This window comes from Palaemon carinicauda, chromosome 26, assembly GCF_036898095.1.
Source record: "Palaemon carinicauda isolate YSFRI2023 chromosome 26, ASM3689809v2, whole genome shotgun sequence".
Classification (NCBI taxonomy): domain Eukaryota; kingdom Metazoa; phylum Arthropoda; class Malacostraca; order Decapoda; family Palaemonidae; genus Palaemon; species Palaemon carinicauda.
In genome coordinates, this window is record NC_090750.1 from 66,654,842 (window position 1) to 66,678,602 (window position 23,761).

The 23,761-nt window shown below is 27.7% G+C and overlaps 1 protein-coding gene across 4 annotated transcripts in view; it reads left to right on the forward strand.

The window, feature by feature from the left end:
* Nucleotides 1–23,289, forward strand: part of LOC137619567 (protein amalgam-like) — a 75,286-nt gene extending 51,997 nt beyond the window's left edge. For all 4 annotated transcript variants that reach the window (XM_068349699.1, XM_068349701.1, XM_068349703.1 and 1 more), the window contains 2 exons: nucleotides 22,235–22,354; nucleotides 22,714–23,289. In XM_068349699.1, coding sequence (XP_068205800.1) covers nucleotides 22,235–22,332 — 98 coding nt within the window. In that variant the 3' untranslated portion in view covers nucleotides 22,333–22,354; nucleotides 22,714–23,289. The remainder of the gene's footprint in view (nucleotides 1–22,234; nucleotides 22,355–22,713) is intronic.
* Nucleotides 23,290–23,761: the final 472 nt, after the last annotated feature.

The window sequence follows — 23,761 nt, forward strand, 5'->3', positions numbered from 1 at the left end:
ATGGGTAACTTTAGTATTAGCATGGGGGGGAGACAAGAGCTACTGCATTTATATAGTTTTAAACGTATTCTTTCGTTTTAAATTTTTTTTTCTTTTCTTTAGTTTGTATTATGTTTGGTTTGATTGAATATTTCTATTCACTCTAGTTATATTTATTTGTATTATCAAGCGCTGATGATATTAGTAATGGCCATTTCAATTGGTTACTGTAATATTGTAACACAAAAATAAATCTTTGAATTATTTTTAAAATAAAATTTTACCTTCACATGCGGCATAACTATAAGCTGCATCTGTGAAATTCAACAAATGCAGTCTATTTCATATAATAACAATAGACCAAATGAGTAACATCTTCAGGGAGCGGTATTACGCAGGAAATAAAATCTGTTAATAAAGGCAGAAAATTAACGACCATAAGCTCCTCTGGCAATCCGGATTACTTTGACTTTCTTAATTCAGCCTCGAGTTTTAATCATGATTCTGAAGAAAAATCTTCCCGAGTGAGGATTACTTCCATAATATCTCGGTATATCATGTCGTAGATTGCAGTTATGGAATTTTTCCATCCTATTTTTACCACTCGGTCATGTCTGTGTACAACAATTTTTATTATCCGTCCGTACTATCCTGGGGCTTTTGGTATTGCAAAACAAAACTATTTTTGATGTATTAATCTTTGTCCGTATATGATTGTTTGTTTTGAAGAAAAAGACTACACTTTTTTACTGCATCTAAATCCGTTTATGTCCTTGCCATAAAACTCGACTTTTATATGTTTCCTTTGTCTTTGGTTACTTCCTAAGACTACAGATTTATTCAATTTGATTTTTTACATTCCTTTTAATTATTCGATTTTAATATGGAGGCCATGATGGCAAATATACTTTTAAAGAAGGGTTCCGAAGAAAACAAAGTCACATTTGAATAACTTTTATTTCACTTGGCTTACGTCCAGATTTTTTTCAGGTGTATTTGTTCTTATGAGACAAAATTTTAGTCTTCCAATTACATAAGTCATGCGCATCTTGATGTAACGGGGACAAAGTTGCTTATCTTTAATTTATTTTTTATATGAAAAGATGCATTCACTTTTTGGCCAAAAAGAAGATTGTTTTATGTGTCTGATGTCTCTTTTGAAATTATTTTTTTAGGAACCTATTTAAGTCAGTTTTGGAAATAGGGTAACACACACACACTCTCTCTCTCTCTCTCTCTCTCTCTCTCTCTCTCTCTCTCTCTCTCTCTCTCTCTCTCTCTCTCTCTCATACAAAGAGAGCTTATGTTTTCATGTGTAAAATAAATGCGTAAAATCGGCTAACCTCCGTGCAAATTTACCTGTCATTCTGAATTTTCAATAATTATAAAGATAACTCTATTGGATTAAACTTAAATGCACATTAATTAGGGTAAGATCAGTGAAGTTTTACCAATCGTTATTGAAGAGAAATCTTTTTATTAATTTCCTCAATATAAATGATGACTGGTTAGTTTGTTACATATAGCCCACTACAAACTGGATTTTTTAATATCTTATTTTCTTTGTCATTTTCCATAAATTAAAATTTCCACAATGATTAGAATTAGAGATATCCATATTTGCTTATCCTTCCGATGTTTTTTTTGGAGAGAGGGAGAGAGAGAGAGAGAGAGAGAGAGAGAGAGAGAGAGAGAGAGAGAGGGGGGGGATATAATTCAAAATTTTCATACCTGGTTTTTTCTTTTTGAGTAGCATTACTTTAAAAAAATCTCCTGCACCAACAAAATTAGTCTTTAAAATAGAAAGAATATAAAACCAGAGAAAAGTTACCTGTTGATCGAAATATAGACAGATTACTAATATAATATTGCTTTCTTTTCCTGAACATCTATTGTTCATATTTATTTAATTTTTTTTTTTCAGTTTTCAGTCTCGTGGTAAAGGTTCTGTTCCCTCCCGTAATGGGGCTCCTGTTGGTCATCATCTTGTTTCTTATGTAACTATCATTTTGGTGTGAGGTTTAAACAACCCTTCCTTCTGTTGCCTTCCTTCTGCTGTCAAGATGAATTTCAGTGCATTTCATGTATATCGGATGTATTTAATCTTAGCGTCAGGAAGTTTTGGTTCTTTGTTCCCATTCCTATGTTAGTCTTGAATTGAATGCCATGTGGATTTTGTGTCGAGAGTATTATCATCTATCTGTATAGGAATTAACAAAATATATTAGAGAACTGCTTTCGATATTGTAACTATAAGTCTCTCTCTGTACTTCTGTTGATATTTACTATAAAAATAAGTATCTTTTTGAATATATTATTTTAATATTGATTTAAAAATATTTTAATATAGATTTTTATTTTTTCAATAAATCAAAAATATTTCAAATATTAATTCAAAATTTTGTCAAATATTTATAAGTAACTATTTATAAACAAATATTTCAAAATTTTATATTAATAAATATATTTCTATATGGAAATAAATATATTTCTCTATGGAAATAAATATATTTCTCTATGGAAATAAATATATTTCTCTATGGAAATAAATATATTTCTCTATGGAAATAAATATATTTCTATGGAAATAAATATATTTCTCTATGGAAATAAATATATTTCTATGGAAATAAATATATTTCTATGGAAATAAATATATTTCTCTGGAAATAAATATATTTCTCTATGGAAATAAATATATTTCTCTATGGAAATAAATATATTTCTCTATGGAAATAAATATATTTCTCTATGGAAATAAATATATTTCTCTATGGAAATAAATATATTTCTCTATGGAAATAAATATATTTCTCTATGGAAATAAATATATTTCTCTATGGAAATATATTTATTTCCATATAAAAATATATTTATTTCCATATAAAAATATATTTATTTCCATATAAAAATATATTTATTTCCATATAAAAATATAGAAATATTTTCTCTATGGAAATAAATATATTTCTCTATGGAAATAAATATATTTCTCTATGGAAATAAATATATTTCTCTATGGAAATAAATATATTTCTCTATGGAAATAAATATATTTCTCTATGGAAATAAATATATTTCTCTATGGAAATAAATATATTTCTCTATGGAAATAAATATATTTCTATGGAAATAAATATATTTCTATGGAAATAAATATATTTCTATGGAAATAAATATATTTCTATGGAAATAAATATATTTCCATATAGAAATATGTTTATTTTCATATGGAAATATATTTTCTCCATAGAGAAAATATATTTTCTCCATAGAGAAAATATATTTTCTCCATAGAGAAAATATATTTTCTCCATAGAGAAAATATATTTTCTCCATAGAGAAAATATATTTTCTCCATAGAGAAAATATATTTTCTCCATAGAGAAAATATATTTTCTCCATAGAGAAAATATATTTTCTCCATAGAGAAAATATATTTTCTCCATAGAGAAAATATATTTTCTCCATAGAGAAAATATATTTTCTCCATAGAGAAAATATATTTTCTCCATAGAGAAAATATATTTTCTCCATAGAGAAAATATATTTTCTCCATAGAGAAAATATATTTTCTCCATAGAGAAAATATATTTATTTCCATAGAGAAAATATATTTATTTCCATAGAGAAAATATATTTATTTCCATAGAGAGATATATTTATTTCCATAAAGAAATATATTTATTTCCATAAAGAAATATATTTATTTCCATAAAGAAATATATTTATTTCCATTCAGAAATATATTTATTTCCATTCAGAAATATATTTATTTCCATAAAGAAATATATTTATTTCCATAAAGAAATATATTTATTTCCATAAAGAAATATATTTATTTCCATAAAGAAATATATTTATTTCCATAAAGAAATATATTTATTTCCATAAAGAAATATATTTATTTCCATAAAGAAATATATTTATTTCCATAAAGAAATATATTTATTTCCATAAAGAAATATATTTATTTCCATAAAGAAATATATTTATTTCCATAAAGAAATATATTTATTTCCATAAAGAAATATATTTTATTTCCATATTTATTTCCATAAAGAAATATATTTATTTCCATAAAGAAATATATTTATTTCCATAAAGAAATATATTTATTTCCATAAAGAAATATATTTATTTCCATAAAGAAATATATTTATTTCCATAAAGAAATATTTTCTCTATGGAAATAAATATATTTTCTCTATGGAAATAAATATATTTTATTTCTCTATGGAAATAAATATTTCTCTATGGAAATATATTTATTTCCATAAAGAAATATATTTATTTCCATAAAGAAATATATTTATTTCCATAAAGAAATATATTTATTTCCATAAAGAAATATATTTATTTCCATAGAGAAATATATTTATTTCCATAGAGAAAATATTTCTTTATGGAAATAAATATATTTCTTTATGGAAATAAATATATTTCTTTATGGAAATAAATATATTTCTTTATGGAAATAAATATATTTCTTTATGGAAATAAATATATTTCTTTATGGAAATAAATATATTTCTTTATGGAAATAAATATATTTCTTTATGGAAATAAATATATTTCTTTATGGAAATAAATATATTTCTTTATGGAAATAAATATATTTCTTTATGGAAATAAATATATTTCTTTATGGAAATAAATATATTTCTTTATGGAAATAAATATATTTCTTTATGGAAATAAATATATTTCTTTATGGAAATAAATATATTTCTTTATGGAAATAAATATATTTCTTTATGGAAATAAATATATTTCTTTATGGAAATAAATATATTTCTTTATGGAAATAAATATATTTCTTTATGGAAATAAATATATTTCTTTATGGAAATAAATATATTTCTTTATGGAAATAAATATATTTCATTATGGAAATAAATATATTTCTATATTTATTTTCATATAAAAATATATTTATTTTCATATAAAAATATATTTATTTCCATATAAAAATATATTTATTTCCATATAAAAATATATTTATTTTCATATAAAAATATATTTATTTTCATATAAAAATATATTTATTTTCATATAAAAATATATTTATTTCCATATAAAAATATATTTATTTCCATATAAAAATATATTTATTTCCATATAAAAATATATTTATTTCCATATAAAAATATATTTATTTCCATATAAAAATAAATTTATTTCCATATAAAAATATATTTATTTCCATATAAAAATATATTTATTTCCATATATTTATTTCCATAGAGAAATATATTTATTTCCATAGAGAAATATATTTATCTCCATATATTTATTTCCATAGAGAAATATATTTATCTCCATATATTTATTTCCATAGAGAAATATATTTATCTCCATATGAAAATATATTTATTTCCCTATGAAAATATATTTATTTCCATATAAAAATATATTTATTTCCATATAGAAAATATTTCTATATGGAGATAAATATATTTCTACATGGAGATAAATATATTTCTCTATGGAAATAAATATATTTCTCTATGGAAATAAATATATTTCTTTATGGAAATAAATATATTTCTTTATGGAAATAAATATATTTCTATATTTATTTCCATATGGAAATATATTTATTTCCATATAAAAATATATTTATTTCCATATAAAAATATATTTATTTCCATATAAAAATATATTTCCATATAAAAATATATTTATTTCCATATAAAAATATATTTATTTCCATATAAAAATATATTTATTTCCATATATTTCCATATAAAAATATATTATTTCCATATAAAAATATATTTATTTCCATATAAAAATATATTTATTTCCATATAAAAATATATTTATTTCCATATAAAAATATATTTATTTCCATATAAAAATATATTTATTTCCATATAAAAATATATTTATTTCCATAGAGAAAAATATATTTATTTCCATAGAGAAATATATTTATTTCCATAGAGAAATATTTTCTATATGGAAATAAATATATATTTCTCTATGGAAATAAATATATATTTCTCTATTTATTTCCATAGAGAAATATATTTATTTCCATAGAGAAATATATTTATTTCCATAGAGAAATATATTTATTTCCATAGAGAAATATATTTATTTCCATAGAGAAATATATTTATTTCCATAGAGAAATATATTTATTTCCATAGAGAAATATATTTATTTCCATAGAGAAATATATTTATTTCCATAGAGAAATATATTTATTTCCATAGAGAAATATATTTATTTCCATAGAGAAATATATTTATTTCCATAGAGAAATATATTTATTTCCATAGAGAAATATATTTATTTCCATAGAGAAATATATTTATTTCCATAGAGAAATATATTTATTTCCATAGAGAAATATATCTATTTCCATAGAGAAATATATTTATTTCCATAGAGAAATATATCTATTTCCATAGAGAAATATATCTATTTCCATAGAGAAATATATCTATTTCCATAGAGAAATATATCTATTTCCATAGAGAAATATATCTATTTCCATAGAGAAATATATCTATTTCCATAGAGAAATATATCTATTTCCATAGAGAAATATATCTATTTCCATAGAGAAATATATCTATTTCCATAGAGAAATATATATATTTTCATAGAGAAATATATATTTATTTCCATATATTTATTTCCATATAGAAAATATTTCTCTATGGAAATAAATATATTTCTCTATGGAAATAAATATATTTCTCTATGGAAATAAATATATTTCTCTATGGAAATAAATATATTTCTCTATGGAAATAAATATATTTCTCTATGGAAATAAATATATTTCTCTATGGAAATAAATAAATATATTTCTCTATGGAAAGAAATAAATATATTTCTCTATGGAAATAAATAAATATATTTCTCTATGGAAATAAATAAATATATTTCTCTATGGAAATAAATAAATATATTTCTCTATGGAAATAAATAAATATATTTCTCTATGGAAATAAATAAATATATTTCTCTATGGAAATAAATAAATATATTTCTCTATGTAAATAAATAAATATATTTCTCTATGTAAATAAATAAATATATTTCTCTATGTAAATAAATATATTTCTCTATGTAAATAAATATATTTCTCTATGTAAATAAATATATTTCTCTATGGAAATATTTATTTCCATAGAGAAATATTTTCTCTATGGAAATAAATATATATTTCTCTCATTTATTTCCATAGAGAAATATTTTCTATATGGAAATAAATATATATTTCTCTATGGAAATAAATATATATTTCTCTATGGAAATAAATATATATTTCTCTATTTATTTCCATAGAGAAATATATTTATTTCCATAGAGAAATATATTTATTTCCATAGAGAAATATATTTATTTCCATAGAGAAATATATTTATTTCCATAGAGAAATATTTATTTCCATAGAGAAATATATTTATTTCCATAGAGAAATATATTTATTTCCATAGAGAAATATATTTATTTCCATAGAGAAATATATTTATTTCCATAGAGAAATATATTTATTTCCATAGAGAAATATATTTATTTCCATAGAGAAATATATTTATTTCCATAGAGAAATATATTTATTTCCATAGAGAAATATATTTATTTCCATAGAGAAATATATTTATTAACATAGAGAAATATATTTATTAACATAGAGAAATATATTTATTTCCATAGAGAAATATTTTCTATATGGAAATAAATATATGGAAATAAATATATATTTCTCTATGGAAATAGATATATTTCTCTATGGAAATAGATATATTTCTCTATGGAAATAGATATATTTCTCTATGGAAATAGATATATTTCTCTATGGAAATAGATATATTTCTCTATGGAAATAGATATATTTCTCTATGGAAATAGATATATTTCTCTATGGAAATAGATATATTTCTCTATGGAAATAGATATATTTCTCTATGGAAATAGATATATTTCTCTATGGAAATAGATATATTTCTCTATGGAAATAGATATATTTCTCTATGGAAATAGATATATTTCTCTATGGAAATAGATATATTTCTCTATGGAAATAGATATATTTCTCTATGGAAATAGATATATTTCTCTATGGAAATAGATATATTTCTCTATGGAAATAGATATATTTCTCTATGGAAATAGATATATTTCTCTATGGAAATAGATATATTTCTCTATGGAAATAGATATATTTCTCTATGGAAATAGATATATTTCTCTATGGAAATAGATATATTTCTCTATGGAAATAGATATATTTCTCTATGGAAATAGATATATTTCTCTATGGAAATAGATATATTTCTCTATGGAAATAGATATATTTCTCTATGGAAATAGATATATTTCTCTATGGAAATAGATATATTTCTCTATGGAAATAGATATATTTCTCTATGGAAATAGATATATTTCTCTATGGAAATAGATATATTTCTCTATGGAAATAGATATATTTCTCTATGGAAATAGATATATTTCTCTATGGAAATAGATATATTTCTCTATGGAAATAGATATATTTCTCTATGGAAATAGATATATTTCTCTATGGAAATAAATATATTTCTCTATGGAAATAAATATATTTCTCTATGGAAATAAATATATTTCTCTATGGAAATAAATATATTTCTCTATGGAAATAAATATATTTCTCTATGGAAATAAATATATTTCTCTATGGAAATAAATATATTTCTCTATGGAAATAAATATATTTCTCTATGGAAATAAATTTATTTCCATAGAAATAAATTTATTTCCATAGAAATATATTTATTTCCATAGAAATATATTTATTTCCATAGAAATATATTTATTTCCATAGAAATATATTTATTTCCATAGAAATATATTTATTTCCATAGAAATATATTTATTTCCATAGAAATATATTTATTTCCATAGAAATATATTTATTTCCATAGAAATATATTTATTTCCATAGAAATATATTTATTTCCATAGAAATATATTTATTTCCATAGAAATATATTTATTTCCATAGAAATATATTTATTTCCATAGAAATATATTTATTTCCATAGAAATATATTTATTTCCATAGAAATATATTTATTTCCATAGAAATATATTTATTTCCATAGAAATATATTTATTTCCATAGAAATATATTTATTTCCATAGAAATATATTTATTTCCATAGAGAAATATATTTATTTCCATAGAGAAATATATTTATTTCCATAGAGAAATATATTTATTTCCATAGAGAAATATATTTATTTCCATAGAGAAATATATTTATTTCCATAGAGAAATATATTTATTTCCATAGAGAAATATATTTATTTCCATAGAGAAATATATTTATTTCCATAGAGAAATTCCATAGAGAAATAATTTATTTCCATAGAGAAATAATTTATTTCCATAGAGAAATATATATTTATTTCCATAGAGAAAATATTTCTATATTTTTATATGGAAATAAATATATTTTTATATGGAAATAAATATATTTTTATATGGAAATAAATATATTTTTATATGGAAATAAATATATTTTTATAAAAATAAATATATTTTTATATGGAAATAAATATATTTTTATATGGAAATAAATATATTTCCATAGAGAAATAAATATATTTCCATAGAGAAATATATTTATTTCCATAGAGAAATATATTTATTTCCATAGAGAAATATATTTATTTCCATAGAGAAATATATTTATTTCCATAGAGAAATATATTTATTTCCATAGAGAAATATATTTATTTCCATAGAGAAATATATTTATTTCCATAGAGAAATATATTTATTTCCATAGAGAAATATATTTATTTCCATAGAGAAATATATTTATTTCCATAGAGAAATATATTTATTTCCATAGAGAAATATATTTATTTCCATAGAGAAATATATTTATTTCCATAGAGAAATATATTTATTTCCATAGAGAAATATATTTATTTCCATAGAGAAATATATTTATTTCCATAGAGAAATATATTTATTTCCATAGAGAAATATATTTATTTCCATAGAGAAATATATTTATTTCCATAGAGAAATATATTTATTTCCATAGAGAAATATATTTATTTCCATAGAGAAATATATTTATTTCCATAGAGAAATATATTTATTTCCATAGAGAAATATATTTATTTCCATAGAGAAATATATATTTATTTCCATAGAGAAATATATATTTATTTCCATAGAGAAATATATATTTATTTCCATAGAGAAATATATATTTATTTTCATAGAGAAATATATATTTATTTTCATAGAGAAATATATATTTATTTTCATAGAGAAATATATTTATTTCCATAGAGAAATATATTTATTTCCATAGAGAAATATATTTATTTCCATAGAGAAATATATTTATTTCCATAGAGAAATATATTTCTATATTTTTATATGGAAATAAATATATTTTTATATGGAAATAAATATATTTTTATATGGAAATAAATATATTTTTATATGGAAATAAATATATTTTTATATGGAAATAAATATATTTTTATATGGAAATAAATATATTTCCATAGAGAAATATATTTATTTCCATAGAGAAATATATTTATTTCCATAGAGAAATTATTTCTATATTTTTATATGGAAATAAATATATTTTTATATGGAAATAAATATATATTTCTCTATGAGAATAAATATATATTTCTCTATGAAAATAAATATATATTTCTCTATGAAAATAAATATATATTTCTCTATGAAAATAAATATATATTTCTCTATGAAAATAAATATATATTTCTCTATGGAAATAAATATATATTTCTCTATGGAAATAAATATATATTTCTCTATGGAAATAAATATATATTTCTCTATGGAAATAAATATATATTTCTCTATGGAAATAAATATATATTTCTCTATGGAAATAAATATATATTTCTCTATGGAAATAAATATATATTTCTCTATGGAAATAAATATATATTTCTCTATGGAAATAAATATATATTTCTCTATGGAAATAAATATATATTTCTCTATGGAAATAAATATATATTTCTCTATGGAAATAAATATATATTTCTCTATGGAAATAAATATATATTTCTCTATGGAAATAAATATATATTTCTCTATGGAAATAAATATATATTTCTCTATGGAAATAAATATATATTTCTCTATGGAAATAAATATTTCTCTATGGAAATAAATATTTCTCTATGGAAATAAATATATTTCTCTATGGAATTAAATATATTTCTCTATGGAAGTAAATATATTTCTCTATGGAAATAAATATATTTATTTTTCGATGGAAATAAATATATTTATTTCCATAAAGAGAAATATTTCTTTAGAAAAATATATTTACTTCCATATAGAATACATTTCCATAGGGAAATAAATACATTTCCATAGGGAAATAAATACATTTCCATAGGGAAATAAATACATTTCCATAGGGAAATAAATACATTTCCATAGGGAAATAAATACATTTCCATAGGGAAATAAATACATTTCCATAGGGAAATAAATACATTTCCATAGGGAAATAAATACATTTCCAGAGGGAAATAAATACATTTCCAGAGGGAAATAAATACATTTCCAGAGGGAAATAAATACATTTCCAGAGGGAAATAAATACATTTCCAGAGGGAAATAAATACATTTCCAGAGGGAAATAAATACATTTCCAGAGGGAAATAAATACATTTCCAGAGGGAAATAAATACATTTCCAGAGGGAAATAAATACATTTCCAGAGGGAAATAAATACATTTCCAGAGGGAAATAAATACATTTCCAGAGGGAAATAAATACATTTCCAGAGGGAAATAAATACATTTCCAGAGGGAAATAAATACATTTCCAGAGGGAAATAAATACATTTCCAGAGGGAAATAAATACATTTCCAGAGGGAAATAAATACATTTCCAGAGGGAAATAAATACATTTCCAGAGGGAAATAAATACATTTCCAGAGGGAAATAAATACATTTCCAGAGGGAAATAAATACATTTCCAGAGGGAAATAAATACATTTCCAGAGGGAAATAAATACATTTCCAGAGGGAAATAAATACATTTCCAGAGGGAAATAAATACATTTCCAGAGGGAAATAAATACATTTCCAGAGGGAAATAAATACATTTCCAGAGGGAAATAAATACATTTCCAGAGGGAAATAAATACATTTCCAGAGGGAAATAAATACATTTCCAGAGGGAAATAAATACATTTCCAGAGGGAAATAAATACATTTCCAGAGGGAAATAAATACATTTCCAGAGGGAAATAAATACATTTCCAGAGGGAAATAAATACATTTCCAGAGGGAAATAAATACATTTCCAGAGGGAAATAAATACATTTCCAGAGGGAAATAAATACATTTCCAGAGGGAAATAAATACATTTCCAGAGGGAAATAAATACATTTCCAGAGGGAAATAAATACATTTCCAGAGGGAAATAAATACATTTCCAGAGGGAAATGTATTTATTTCCAGAGGGAAATGTATTTATTTCCAGAGGGAAATGTATTTATTTCCAGAGGGAAATGTATTTATTTCCATGTGGAAATGTATTTATTTCCATGTGGAAATGTATTTATTTCCATGTGGAAATGTATTTATTTCCATGTGGAAATGTATTTATTTCCATGTGGAAATGTATTTATTTCCATGTGGAAATGTATTTATTTCCATGTGGAAATGTATTTATTTCCATGTGGAAATGTATTTATTTCCATGTGGAAATGTATTTATTTCCATGTGGAAATGTATTTATTTCCATGTGGAAATGTATTTATTTCCATGTGGAAATGTATTTATTTCCATGTGGAAATGTATTTATTTCCATGTGGAAATGTATTTATTTCCATGTGGAAATGTATTTATTTCCATGTGGAAATGTATTTATTTCCATGTGGAAATGTATTTATTTCCATGTGGAAATGTATTTATTTCCATGTGGAAATGTATTTATTTCCATATGGAAATGTATTTATTTCCATATGGAAATCCATATGGAAATGTATTCTATATGGAAGTAAATACATTTCCATAGGGAAGTAAATACATTTCCATAGGGAAGTAAATACATTTCCGTAGGGAAATAAATACATTTCCATAGGGAAATAAATACATTTCCATAGGGAAATAAATACATTTCCATAGGGAAATAAATACATTTCCATAGGGAAATAAATACATTTCCATAGGGAAATAAATACATTTCCATAGGGAAATAAATACATTTCCATAGGGAAATAAATACATTTCCATAGGGAAATAAATACATTTCCATAGGGAAATAAATACATTTCCATAGGGAAATAAATACATTTCTATATGGAAATATTTTCTAAATGGAAATAAATATATTTCTAATTTATTTCCATATAGAAATATATTGTTTTCTATATGGAAATAAATAGGATAATAAATAATTTAAATATCTAAAAAATATCTTCTGAAAAGATTCAAGTAGTCAGACAAAACTTACCTCCCAGGTCATTTCCACCAACTAATGGAACTCTGCACCAAAGCCAGCAGTTCACTTCGTGTGCCACACGTTGGGCACCTCAAGCTGAAAAATAAATATGTGAGCACGTATCTTACTACCAGGAATAAATTATACATGTTATACAAAATTTTCATTTACACAGAAAACTTGAAATAATTATAAATTAATTGACATAAATTAGACAACAATTATTAAAGTAAAGTTAGTATGACATCTTGATTCTTTGGATATTTCCTGGTTTGGATCACCTTTACTTCCTCGCCTGCATGTAAATAGGTATATGAAATATCGGTTATAATATGACAATATAATCAATTAAAACTACAACAGCAGGTACAGAATCTATTCCTAAACAGAATATACCAATGTAAGATATAAAATGTAATGAATTCAATTTAAGAATACTATGAAATATTAGTACCTGCTGTGAGTAAACTGGGGCTAATTGAAGAAAATTAAAACCACCCGACCACGTAAACATATATCCATCTGGATAAACTTATCCTGAAAGATGTGTTTTAGCCTTCAAATAGCGATATAATGAAATATAAATCTGTTATTTATAACCAAGTAACTGAAAATATTTCCAAATATAGTCCTTACCAATACTTATACTTAAATAATTATAAAGTTACCACAAGAAGAGCAACAGTAATAACTGAAATAAAGACAAGAAAAATACTTTCAGACACTTATAACTCAAGATTTAATTTAGATTATGAAATTGTGGCAGAGAGGAAGGTTTATTTATAAAAAGGCAACACAAAGGCCTTAGGGATAGAATACAGTTACCTTCAACATACTACCCTTTTATATGTTTGGTACTCACCGTATCAATCCAGGCAGGAAGACAATGGAGATGGCCGAGGCAGAAGTAGGTCTTATAATCCATTACAATGAGAAAGGCCGGGGATACGGATGACTTCCTTTAGCAAAAACAAGTAAATATTCTTCCTATTTTTGAAGCTGTGGATCTCTTGTGGTGTTGACTCTATACTGATCAGTTCTTCGACCATGTAAGTTTTGTTAAACAAAAAAGAAGAGTTAGTTAAATATAAATTATAAATGTATGTGTGCATATGTATATATGTAAGCTACAATTCACTCTGTCTTCCACGGCAAATGAGTCACAGTACCATTGATTATATCCGTAAATCATTAAAATGATAATTAAAGAGTTGCGTATCACAGATAAAGAAAAAAGGGGAAATTAGTACCACGTCTATTTCCATCATTATACAGGCTGTAAGGGAAAAAATTAACACATGAATAATGTGAAGTTTTCTTATTTTTTCTTTATTCTAAATATGGAAATGAGTGTCCACAGAAGAGATATATTGCTGATAACTAGAAGGCCTTTATACAGAAAATAATTTCAGCAAAATAAGCCTCGTCTCCGTCGCTTTTACGGTGATGCTAGTTATATATGGGATTACCTTACATCGTTGGGAAATGTTTTCCGGAGCTAATGTATTCTGGAACTAATGTTTTCCAGAAATTTGTGTGGCTAAAGGAAACGCCAAAGAGCCGTTTGTATAATTAGGCCGAGATAAACTCACGTAATCGTAATTATGTTGAAAGTTTATTTGTTTTTCGTATGAAGTTTAATTTGTCGACCGTTGGAACTTCGAATTCACTGTTACCTGGGGCCGAGAGCAGTGCCCTTCAATTTGCAACATTCCTCATTCTATTAAATCCTCAATATGTATTCTATCCTTCTCCTTATATGCCCTATATTCCATCGGTCGACTCCATCCAAAATACATATACACAGTTACACCATACAACATACTTAACACCGTTAATATCTTTGATAATAATTCCCCTTGAAGTACACAATCCCCTCCCCATATACCATTTCTTTCGTTACTTCATTTATCACCCTTCTTTTAAGCTCATTAACGCTACCGATATTTCTCTATCTAACCCCTCCTGTATTAACTTCCTTAAACCCTTTAGGATACACTTATATACTATATCTTCCCCTTCAAAACTTTGCTCCAAAACTAAACCTTCAGGCAACCTTTCAGAATTCTGATTACTCTCCTTATCTTCCATCCTCCCATGCATCCTCAACATCGCATCTGCTATCACATTTTTACTTCCCGGTACACATTCTAACTTAAAATCGAGGTACACATTCTAACTTAAAATCGAATTCATTCAAATCCTCTACTGTCCTAGAAACTTTCATTCACACACACACACTTTCCTAATCATATACACCAAGGGCTGATGGTCAGTACGCACAAAATTTACACCATACACAAATACTTTCAATGCTTTCACACGCAAACGCATTGCAGCCAATTCCCTATCAATCGTCAAATACTTCCGCTCAGCTTTATTAAATGCTTTACTTACATACGTTATTACTCTCAATTGCTCTTCTCCATTTACTCTTTGCATTTGAACCAAACAACCACCCATACTAACCCACTCACATCAATATACAACTCTAGCATATTCACATTCTCGCTATAGTCTGGAAATACCAAAATGACTTTTCGCGGCCTCCTCTTTCAACTTTTAAACGCTTCTATCATCTGATCATCCCATTTTAACTTCGCACTATTCCTTTTACCCGTCCATTCGTTCAAAGGCTTCCCTATACCCGAACAATCTCGCGACCAAACTCAACCAAACCAAGAAAACCTCGCAACTCACGCACAGTCCAGGGCCATGGAAATTCTCTCATATTATTCACAAACTTGGCACTCTTCCTTAAGCCCGATTCACCCACTACATACCCCTGAAATTCTACCTCCCTGGCCAACTATGTGCACTTCTCAAGCCTAATTTTCACACCAACTTCAATTCTCAATACTACCTCAAGCAACTCTATATGTTCCTCAACAATGTTGCTTGCAATCAAAATATCATTATTAAAACAGTCTCCTTCTGTCGATCGAACCCAGCCAAAACAACATTCATCGCTCTCTGGAAGGCAGCAGGTGCATTCGCAAGACCAAAACTCAGCCTTTAAATTGAAAATGATAATTTGTACTTGCTAATGCAGTAATAGGCCTGCTCCCCTCCGCCAGAGGCATCTGATAATAGCCCCACATTAAATCTAATTTGGCAAAAACTTTCATTCCATGCATCTTATAAACACAATTAGACACCACATTTTTGGGAAAAAGTTCTTTAACAGTCACCTTATTCACCTTCCTATAATCAACACATACGTAGACTCCCATATGGCTTCCGTACAGGGACAGTAGGGTATTCCAGGCACTCTCACTCCTTTCTATTACACCCATATGTCCTAATTCCTGACACTGTTCCTCTATCTCCCTGGCAATAGGCGGAGAAAAATGCCAGGGACGCTGATATACGGGGGTATCATCACAGAACTATTTTAAATTCGGGCAGGTCTGATCCCCCCACAATCCTCATCACCGAGAGACTAAAATAAACTCTCCTCTTATCCCATAACATCTAAGGCAATCATTCCCTTTTGACCTCTCCTATATTCTCATCTAACCTAATTCTTTCTTTCAACGTATCTTAATCCAAATCGTCATAGTTCTTTGCCTAACATGTCATTACCTCTCTCGATTTAACATAGCTCTCATCCTCTACATTGACCAATGTATACATACATCCCATGCAATCACCCTCCCGTATATTACGTACTTCCTTCCTCCTAACACTTGGCAACCAACTTACACCTGAGGTTCCTGCATATTCATATCACCACCATATGTATACTGTATGCACTCGTTTTCACCAAATGACCAGATTCCATACCTTCCACTACATATTCATCCTTGTCACTATTGGAAATTCCCAGACTGCTCAGCCTAGCAACTTTTACACTAATAACCTCGCCTTTCTTACCCGATAACTTTACACTTTCCCTTGCTACCAACGGCACTCCCTTCCACACCTTCATACTCACTCGACCATCTTCCTTTAAATAAAATTCTTCACAAATGTTGCCCTCAATCTTCATTTCTATCATATTCACACTTGGATGTACAATCATACCACATTTTTTTCGAAAATTATATCCAAGCAATAAGTCATATTTCTCATTCGCTCCCTCGACCACGTAAAAATCATTATCCTCCATCATCAGCCCCCCAATCAAAACATTTTCACGCAACTTGCCTTGCACAGGCATAATCAAATTACCAATAACTTTTACTTCACCCTTACATCCCTTAAATTCACAAACCTCCCTTACCTTATATACATTCCTAAACATTAAATTGACACCACAACCAGTAGCAATCAAACCAAACAACTCTACACCATTAAAAATAATTTTCACATATGCAATCATGTGCTCCTTCTCCCATCACATCTTCATGCAATAAACCCTCATGAACATGCATCACAATCACTACCTACACACACGAGGACTCACCCAGCTGAACCTTCTGATTAATTAGTTTCCCGAACATCCTGGCTGACAATCCCTTCTTCCTTCACACCCTTGCTATTATGCCCTCCACCCCACATTCAGTACACTTAGCACGCTGCCCTTGGCACATCCTCGCATAATGAACATCCTTACCACAATTGCTGCAAATCACATTTGTTCGATTACTCCTACATCCACTTACTACATGCCCAATCGTACCACACCGATAACACTTAACCACTTTCTCTTTCTTACACTCACTAATACAATGCCCTGTCTGTCCACACCCAAAACATGCTCCTAATGCCCATCTACACTCGTTCTTTTAATGTCCTACCTTCCCACACCTATAACTCCTCTCTTCACGGATACCACTACCTGACCTACCTCGCTGCGCACTAGCACTCCTATCTCTCCAAATCTTATTTCCCTGTCTAAACACTTCATTTGTCCACATGAGTATTCCTACATTACTCGCCCTAACACTTCTATCTACCACACTATCAGCTACCCTCATTGGCCCTCTCATAATAACATCTCTAAAACTACCAGTTTCTGGCACACTTTCCTCCACTCCAGTTCTTTACATTCACAGATTTACTTTCATACACCTATCCTACTCGTAATCCTCAACTATCTCTAAAATATCATCCCATGTCAATCTCTCTCCGTCCACTTTATTTTCTCCTTCCGTTTCAAATTAATAAACTCAAAACACATTCTCTGATACCGTACCCAAAAACTTCATTACTTCCTTATTTTCATTTATTCCTTTGTCCCCATACTTTCTAGCTAAAGTTTCTAACAGACATACATACATCGATATCGATTCACCCACATTCATTCGTGCCTCATACCCAACACTACCTTTCATATGTTTTACCTGTTCAATCATTCTCTTTTTCACCCTTTCATACTCAACATCCCGTACACTCATTATCGCCCCATACATCGTCAAGAAATATCCTGACAAATATTCTCCCAACTCCCTAGCCCAAACTCTCTTACTATCACCATACTTAGCCCAACAAAACCTTTCATATTCCCTAAAGAAGTCGTATACATCCCTACTGCTCTGTTCATTTAACCTTTCACACCTAGGTACCTCTCTCAAACACCGTCTTACAAACTTCCTCTACTTCATCATTCTCACTACTATCTTCACTGCCTACTCCCTTCTTGTTGCCTTCTTCCTCATTTGAGTACAATGAATCTAATTCACACTCAAATTCCTATCATTAACAATTACCTTTTTACCCTTTATCTTACCACCTTCACCCATTCATGATCATCCTCGCTCTCATCCTGACCTTTCTTCTTTTCCTTCTTCACATCACTTTTACCTTTCTTCTCATTCTTCCTATCACCTTTCCGTCCATCCTTTCTATGCCTAATCCCTTTACCTTCAATATCACTATCACTACCTTATTATCACTTACCCTATCCTTCTCTTCCACTATCAACCCATTACCCGAAGCAGAAGCCACTCCTTCGACTGCACCTTCACCCATGAAAGTTTTCATCATCCCCATTACTTACCCCATCATAGCTTCCATTAGTTTCTCATTCTCTCGCATCCTCATCTCAACACCCTCTTCCACTCTCTCTATATTTCCATGAAGTTCCCTTAGTTTCCTTTGCATCTTATTCTCACAACTCAACCTTGCATTCCCTAACAACAACCTCTCCTCTCGCACCATATACAACCTCAATTCCTCCTTTAAAACCTGTAACTGTTCTTCAATTTCCATCGGTCTTACGTCTAATTCCTAAACCTATTCTGCCCCTTGTCCAACAGTCCAGTTTTCAATCCCACCTCGACAGTCCCTGTTCGGGCGCCAAAATAATGTGGCGGGATGCACACCAAAGCAAGCCCCACACCCTTGAATCTTACTTAATGACAATAGTCTCCTCAAAACAAGCTTTCTACTATCGTAATCTTACAACTGGACCCTTACACAAAGGGAGCAGTAAAATAAAACATAACCTTAAAACTATATTTCTAGCTAACAACCAGAACAAAAAAATCACATTTATGACTAATCAAACTTATCACTAAAACAGACAAAAATAACCACAATATTCTAAATATATATAACGTGTGGGTGGGTACACAGAACTCACCAATAATCTGAAAAAAAATCTTTACGAAACCCACCACCGACAAATCACACAGTACAAAAAAAAAAAAAAAAAACTTAAAAGACTAAAATAAATCCCTTAAACACCAAAACATCAACCATATGCCATAAACCAGCAACAAATGATCACATCTTAACACTAAAACATAAGCGAAAACACTTAGCATATTTAATATATAAGTTTGCGTGTGGTCACCGTCGTCCACTGTGTATATATATATATATATTATATATATATATATATATATATATATATATATATATATATATATATATATATATATATATATATATGCACACATACATACACACAATGTATGTCATTCTACCAGTCAAACGAAGGAATTTTCATTTACATTCATACCCACCGCGATGTAATAAAAGTCTGTTATGAAAATCGTTATTAAAACCCAAAGGTCAATGGCAGCAGGTAAAACTTTTTCAGTAATTCAAATTCAAGATACCCAATTTGACTGCCTTTGTTATTACGAATGTTTTAAATGATTTATTTATTTCACTGTTATTCGTAACGAATGCCAATGAAACACACGAATGAAACTTTCGTGTTGTCAAAATCGAGACCCCCTTCCACGGATCTCCAACAAAAAGAGGTTGTTGTCTGTCAGAGTGGTTTCTTCGCAAAGGACAACACCAGAAAGGATTCGACATCAACCAATAATACAATAGGCTTCTGAAATGCCATTGCAATAAGACCTGAATTAAATTGTAAATGAACAGTTCTCAATACAGCGTCCGGTTACAGCAGTTGAATATTCCATTATTGGTCTGAAACGAGAGACGGATAGACATGCAAACAGGCAAGAGAGAGAGAGAGAGAGAGAGAGAGAGAGAGAGAGAGAGAGAGAGAGAGAGAGAGAGAGAGAGAGAGAGAGAGAGAGAGAGAGAAATATTTTTTATGGAATACAAGACAAAAAGAAAATATCAACCAACTATCTAATCTGTTTTGTTTTTCCTTTTAATATTTGACTTTTTGATGTAATATTTTCAATATTTGATTCACAATAACGTAGATTTTTAAAAGGAATCGTTAGCTACCTTCTTAAACCCAAAAAACAGAACGCACCTTTTTGGACCTGTAACTGAACTCGAGAGAAGTACCTTTATTTCACGAGTATTGCGCTTTGGAGAGTAATAACCTTAGCCTACACCTGCACATTCTATGACCTTTAGCTCCAATAACAGCAGGATATTGCCTGTAATTATGCTGGATAACTTCCAGTGAGCCTTCGGTGATGCGGTCTAGACCGCTACTGGAGAGGATCTACTATTATTCATAAACAGTATATATTGTATAAACTGAAAATCGGCTTACAAGTTTTGCATTATTTTCAGGGAAAATGTTTTCTTAACCAGAGAGTGAAGGAAAAAAAGCTCTAGAAACTAAACTTATAATCAGAAATGAAGAAATTGTTTAATCATCAAATAAAATTTGCAATTAACTAAAACTAAAAGAACCATCAAACAATTCTAGTTTGGTTTATTTTTTAAATGAATCGTGTAGCCAAATGTCCCAGCATTTTTTTTTAACAAAAAAGCGAATCGTATAGTGTTAATCGCGAACATCACGTAACCAAAATGACTCCATCATTTCCGATATCCTGAGTAATTAAGGAATACCTCTTATAAAAAGGAAGTCAAACCAGCGGCCCCTTTGAACACAAAGTCCTTTGGTAGGCAGTTCCAGAACCCAAGTAATTTAAACCACTTAATTGCATATGGATGAATATTGTAATATGGGGGGAAGATATTGTTTAAAGCTTGATGTAAACCTGAAACAATATTTTTAAAAGAATTTCTTGCATTTTGTTTCCTACATGTAAAAGGATATCTGATATTCCATAATTCCAAAGCATTGGTGATTTTACAAGACCTTTGAAACGTCCCATTTACCTATGTAGTTATTAATACAGTTCTGTAATTTAGTTTTGCTTAGTATCTTTTATCATCATGATTTTAATCGTTAATTTTCTATATATACAATAATCTATTCTGGTGGCTTACAGGAAGAAGTTTGTGATTGAAACGATCCTGGAGCTGCCGAGAATTTTTTGTTTGACCTAATGAAGACAATTTTTTTTTTCCATTTTCAATTATTGACTTTTTCTTCATGATATTGAATTGTGAGAAATTTCCTTTGCGATTTCTTACACAAAGAAGGCTTTCCACCGCCCAGGATGGATAATTGCTAATATTTTTATTCTTCCAACCAGAAAAGGCCGTGGGTCACTCGGCGAGCGGCAGCGGTCGCCTGAACCTCAGCATCGCTACTGTCCTTATGGTTCTGGTCGCAACCACCATTCTCTCCTAGATTCATATCCTTAACTTATTAGGTAAGGTGTTTTTGTTTTGAGGGCCATTGGATGAAAAACGATTAAATTCGTGTTATAAATTCAAAGTGGTTGAATAAACGAAACGCGATTAGAAGCAAAATCACAGCCCAAAATATTTGTTTTTCTTGAAATTTATTTTTTTTTATCGCTAAAAGAGACTTGAGATATATTTTGTAGAATTAGTAAAATCATAGCATGGTTTTTAATTTGGATCTCGATTACTGTATACATTATAGGTTATTTTCATTGTAATGTTTTAACGCAGAAAAATGCCATTAAATAATGTTCTTTAGTTTATGCAAAGTGAACTTTTTGTTAAGAACTTATATTGATCTTAATTTTTTCCTTCCCCAAAACAGGTGTTAAATGAAATCAGAAAAAAAGCGCAGGAGAGAAAGTATAACAAGAAAATCTGAAGCCGAGATAGCTGTTGTAATTGGAGTTGAGAGAAAGTTGTACAAAGGTAGCAGACCAAGATAAAGAGTATGTCATGAAAGCCCATTTTACCAACGGACAGAGGGAGAAAGAGAGAAAAATATTTCATAGACTCCTCTGAGAATAGAGGAAGTGAGAGAACAACTATTCATAGACTCCTCTGAGAATAGAGGAAGTGAGAGAACAACTATTTGGAAGAGGTAAAAAGAACAGTGAAGTAGAGAAACTATTTGAAGAAGAAACTGTAAACATTGAAGAATATACGGTATATATTACCAATGTTTACAGTTTACTCTTCAAATAGTTTGATATACGCTTTAAAAGCCACAACGGCTCCCTAACTTCTAATTTTCCTCATAGCTTTAGGAAATAAAAAGTTCTTCTGCAAACCTTAAATCCGAATAGGAATTAAATATTAAAGCTGTCGTCTAAGTGGTGGGATTTGAACCCATACCCTCTAAACTTGGATTAGAGTGAAAATGCTAAAACAGCATATTGTGCTTATTAGTTTTTTTTTCACCTTTTATTCCATTTATGGGTTCGAATCCCAACATGACAGAAGAGCAATTTTCTTCCTACAAAGATTCAAGTCTTGCAAAGGTAAGCGATTTTATTTTTTTTCAAGTGAGAGAAAAAGTTAAGTGGTCGTATGTATATTTATATATAAACAGAATAAGGAGTAAATGTGCCCTTATCTAGTCAGTAATATCGACGTTTGTTTTCCATCTCGTGAAACTCTGATAAAGGGTGAATTTTTCTGACGATGTTATCTGCTAATCGGGTACCTGCTGATTTCGAAATCCTACATGAAAGTTTCTTTACGTAAGTTGATGGGTTATTTTTAAACATGATTACAATAACTTGATACAGTAATATAAAGTTTGCTCTTTCCTGTGATTTAAGTTATGATAAATAAGTCCTCCAATTATGAATTAAAAAAAAAAATAAGAACCATTTGTGAATGTGAAATTT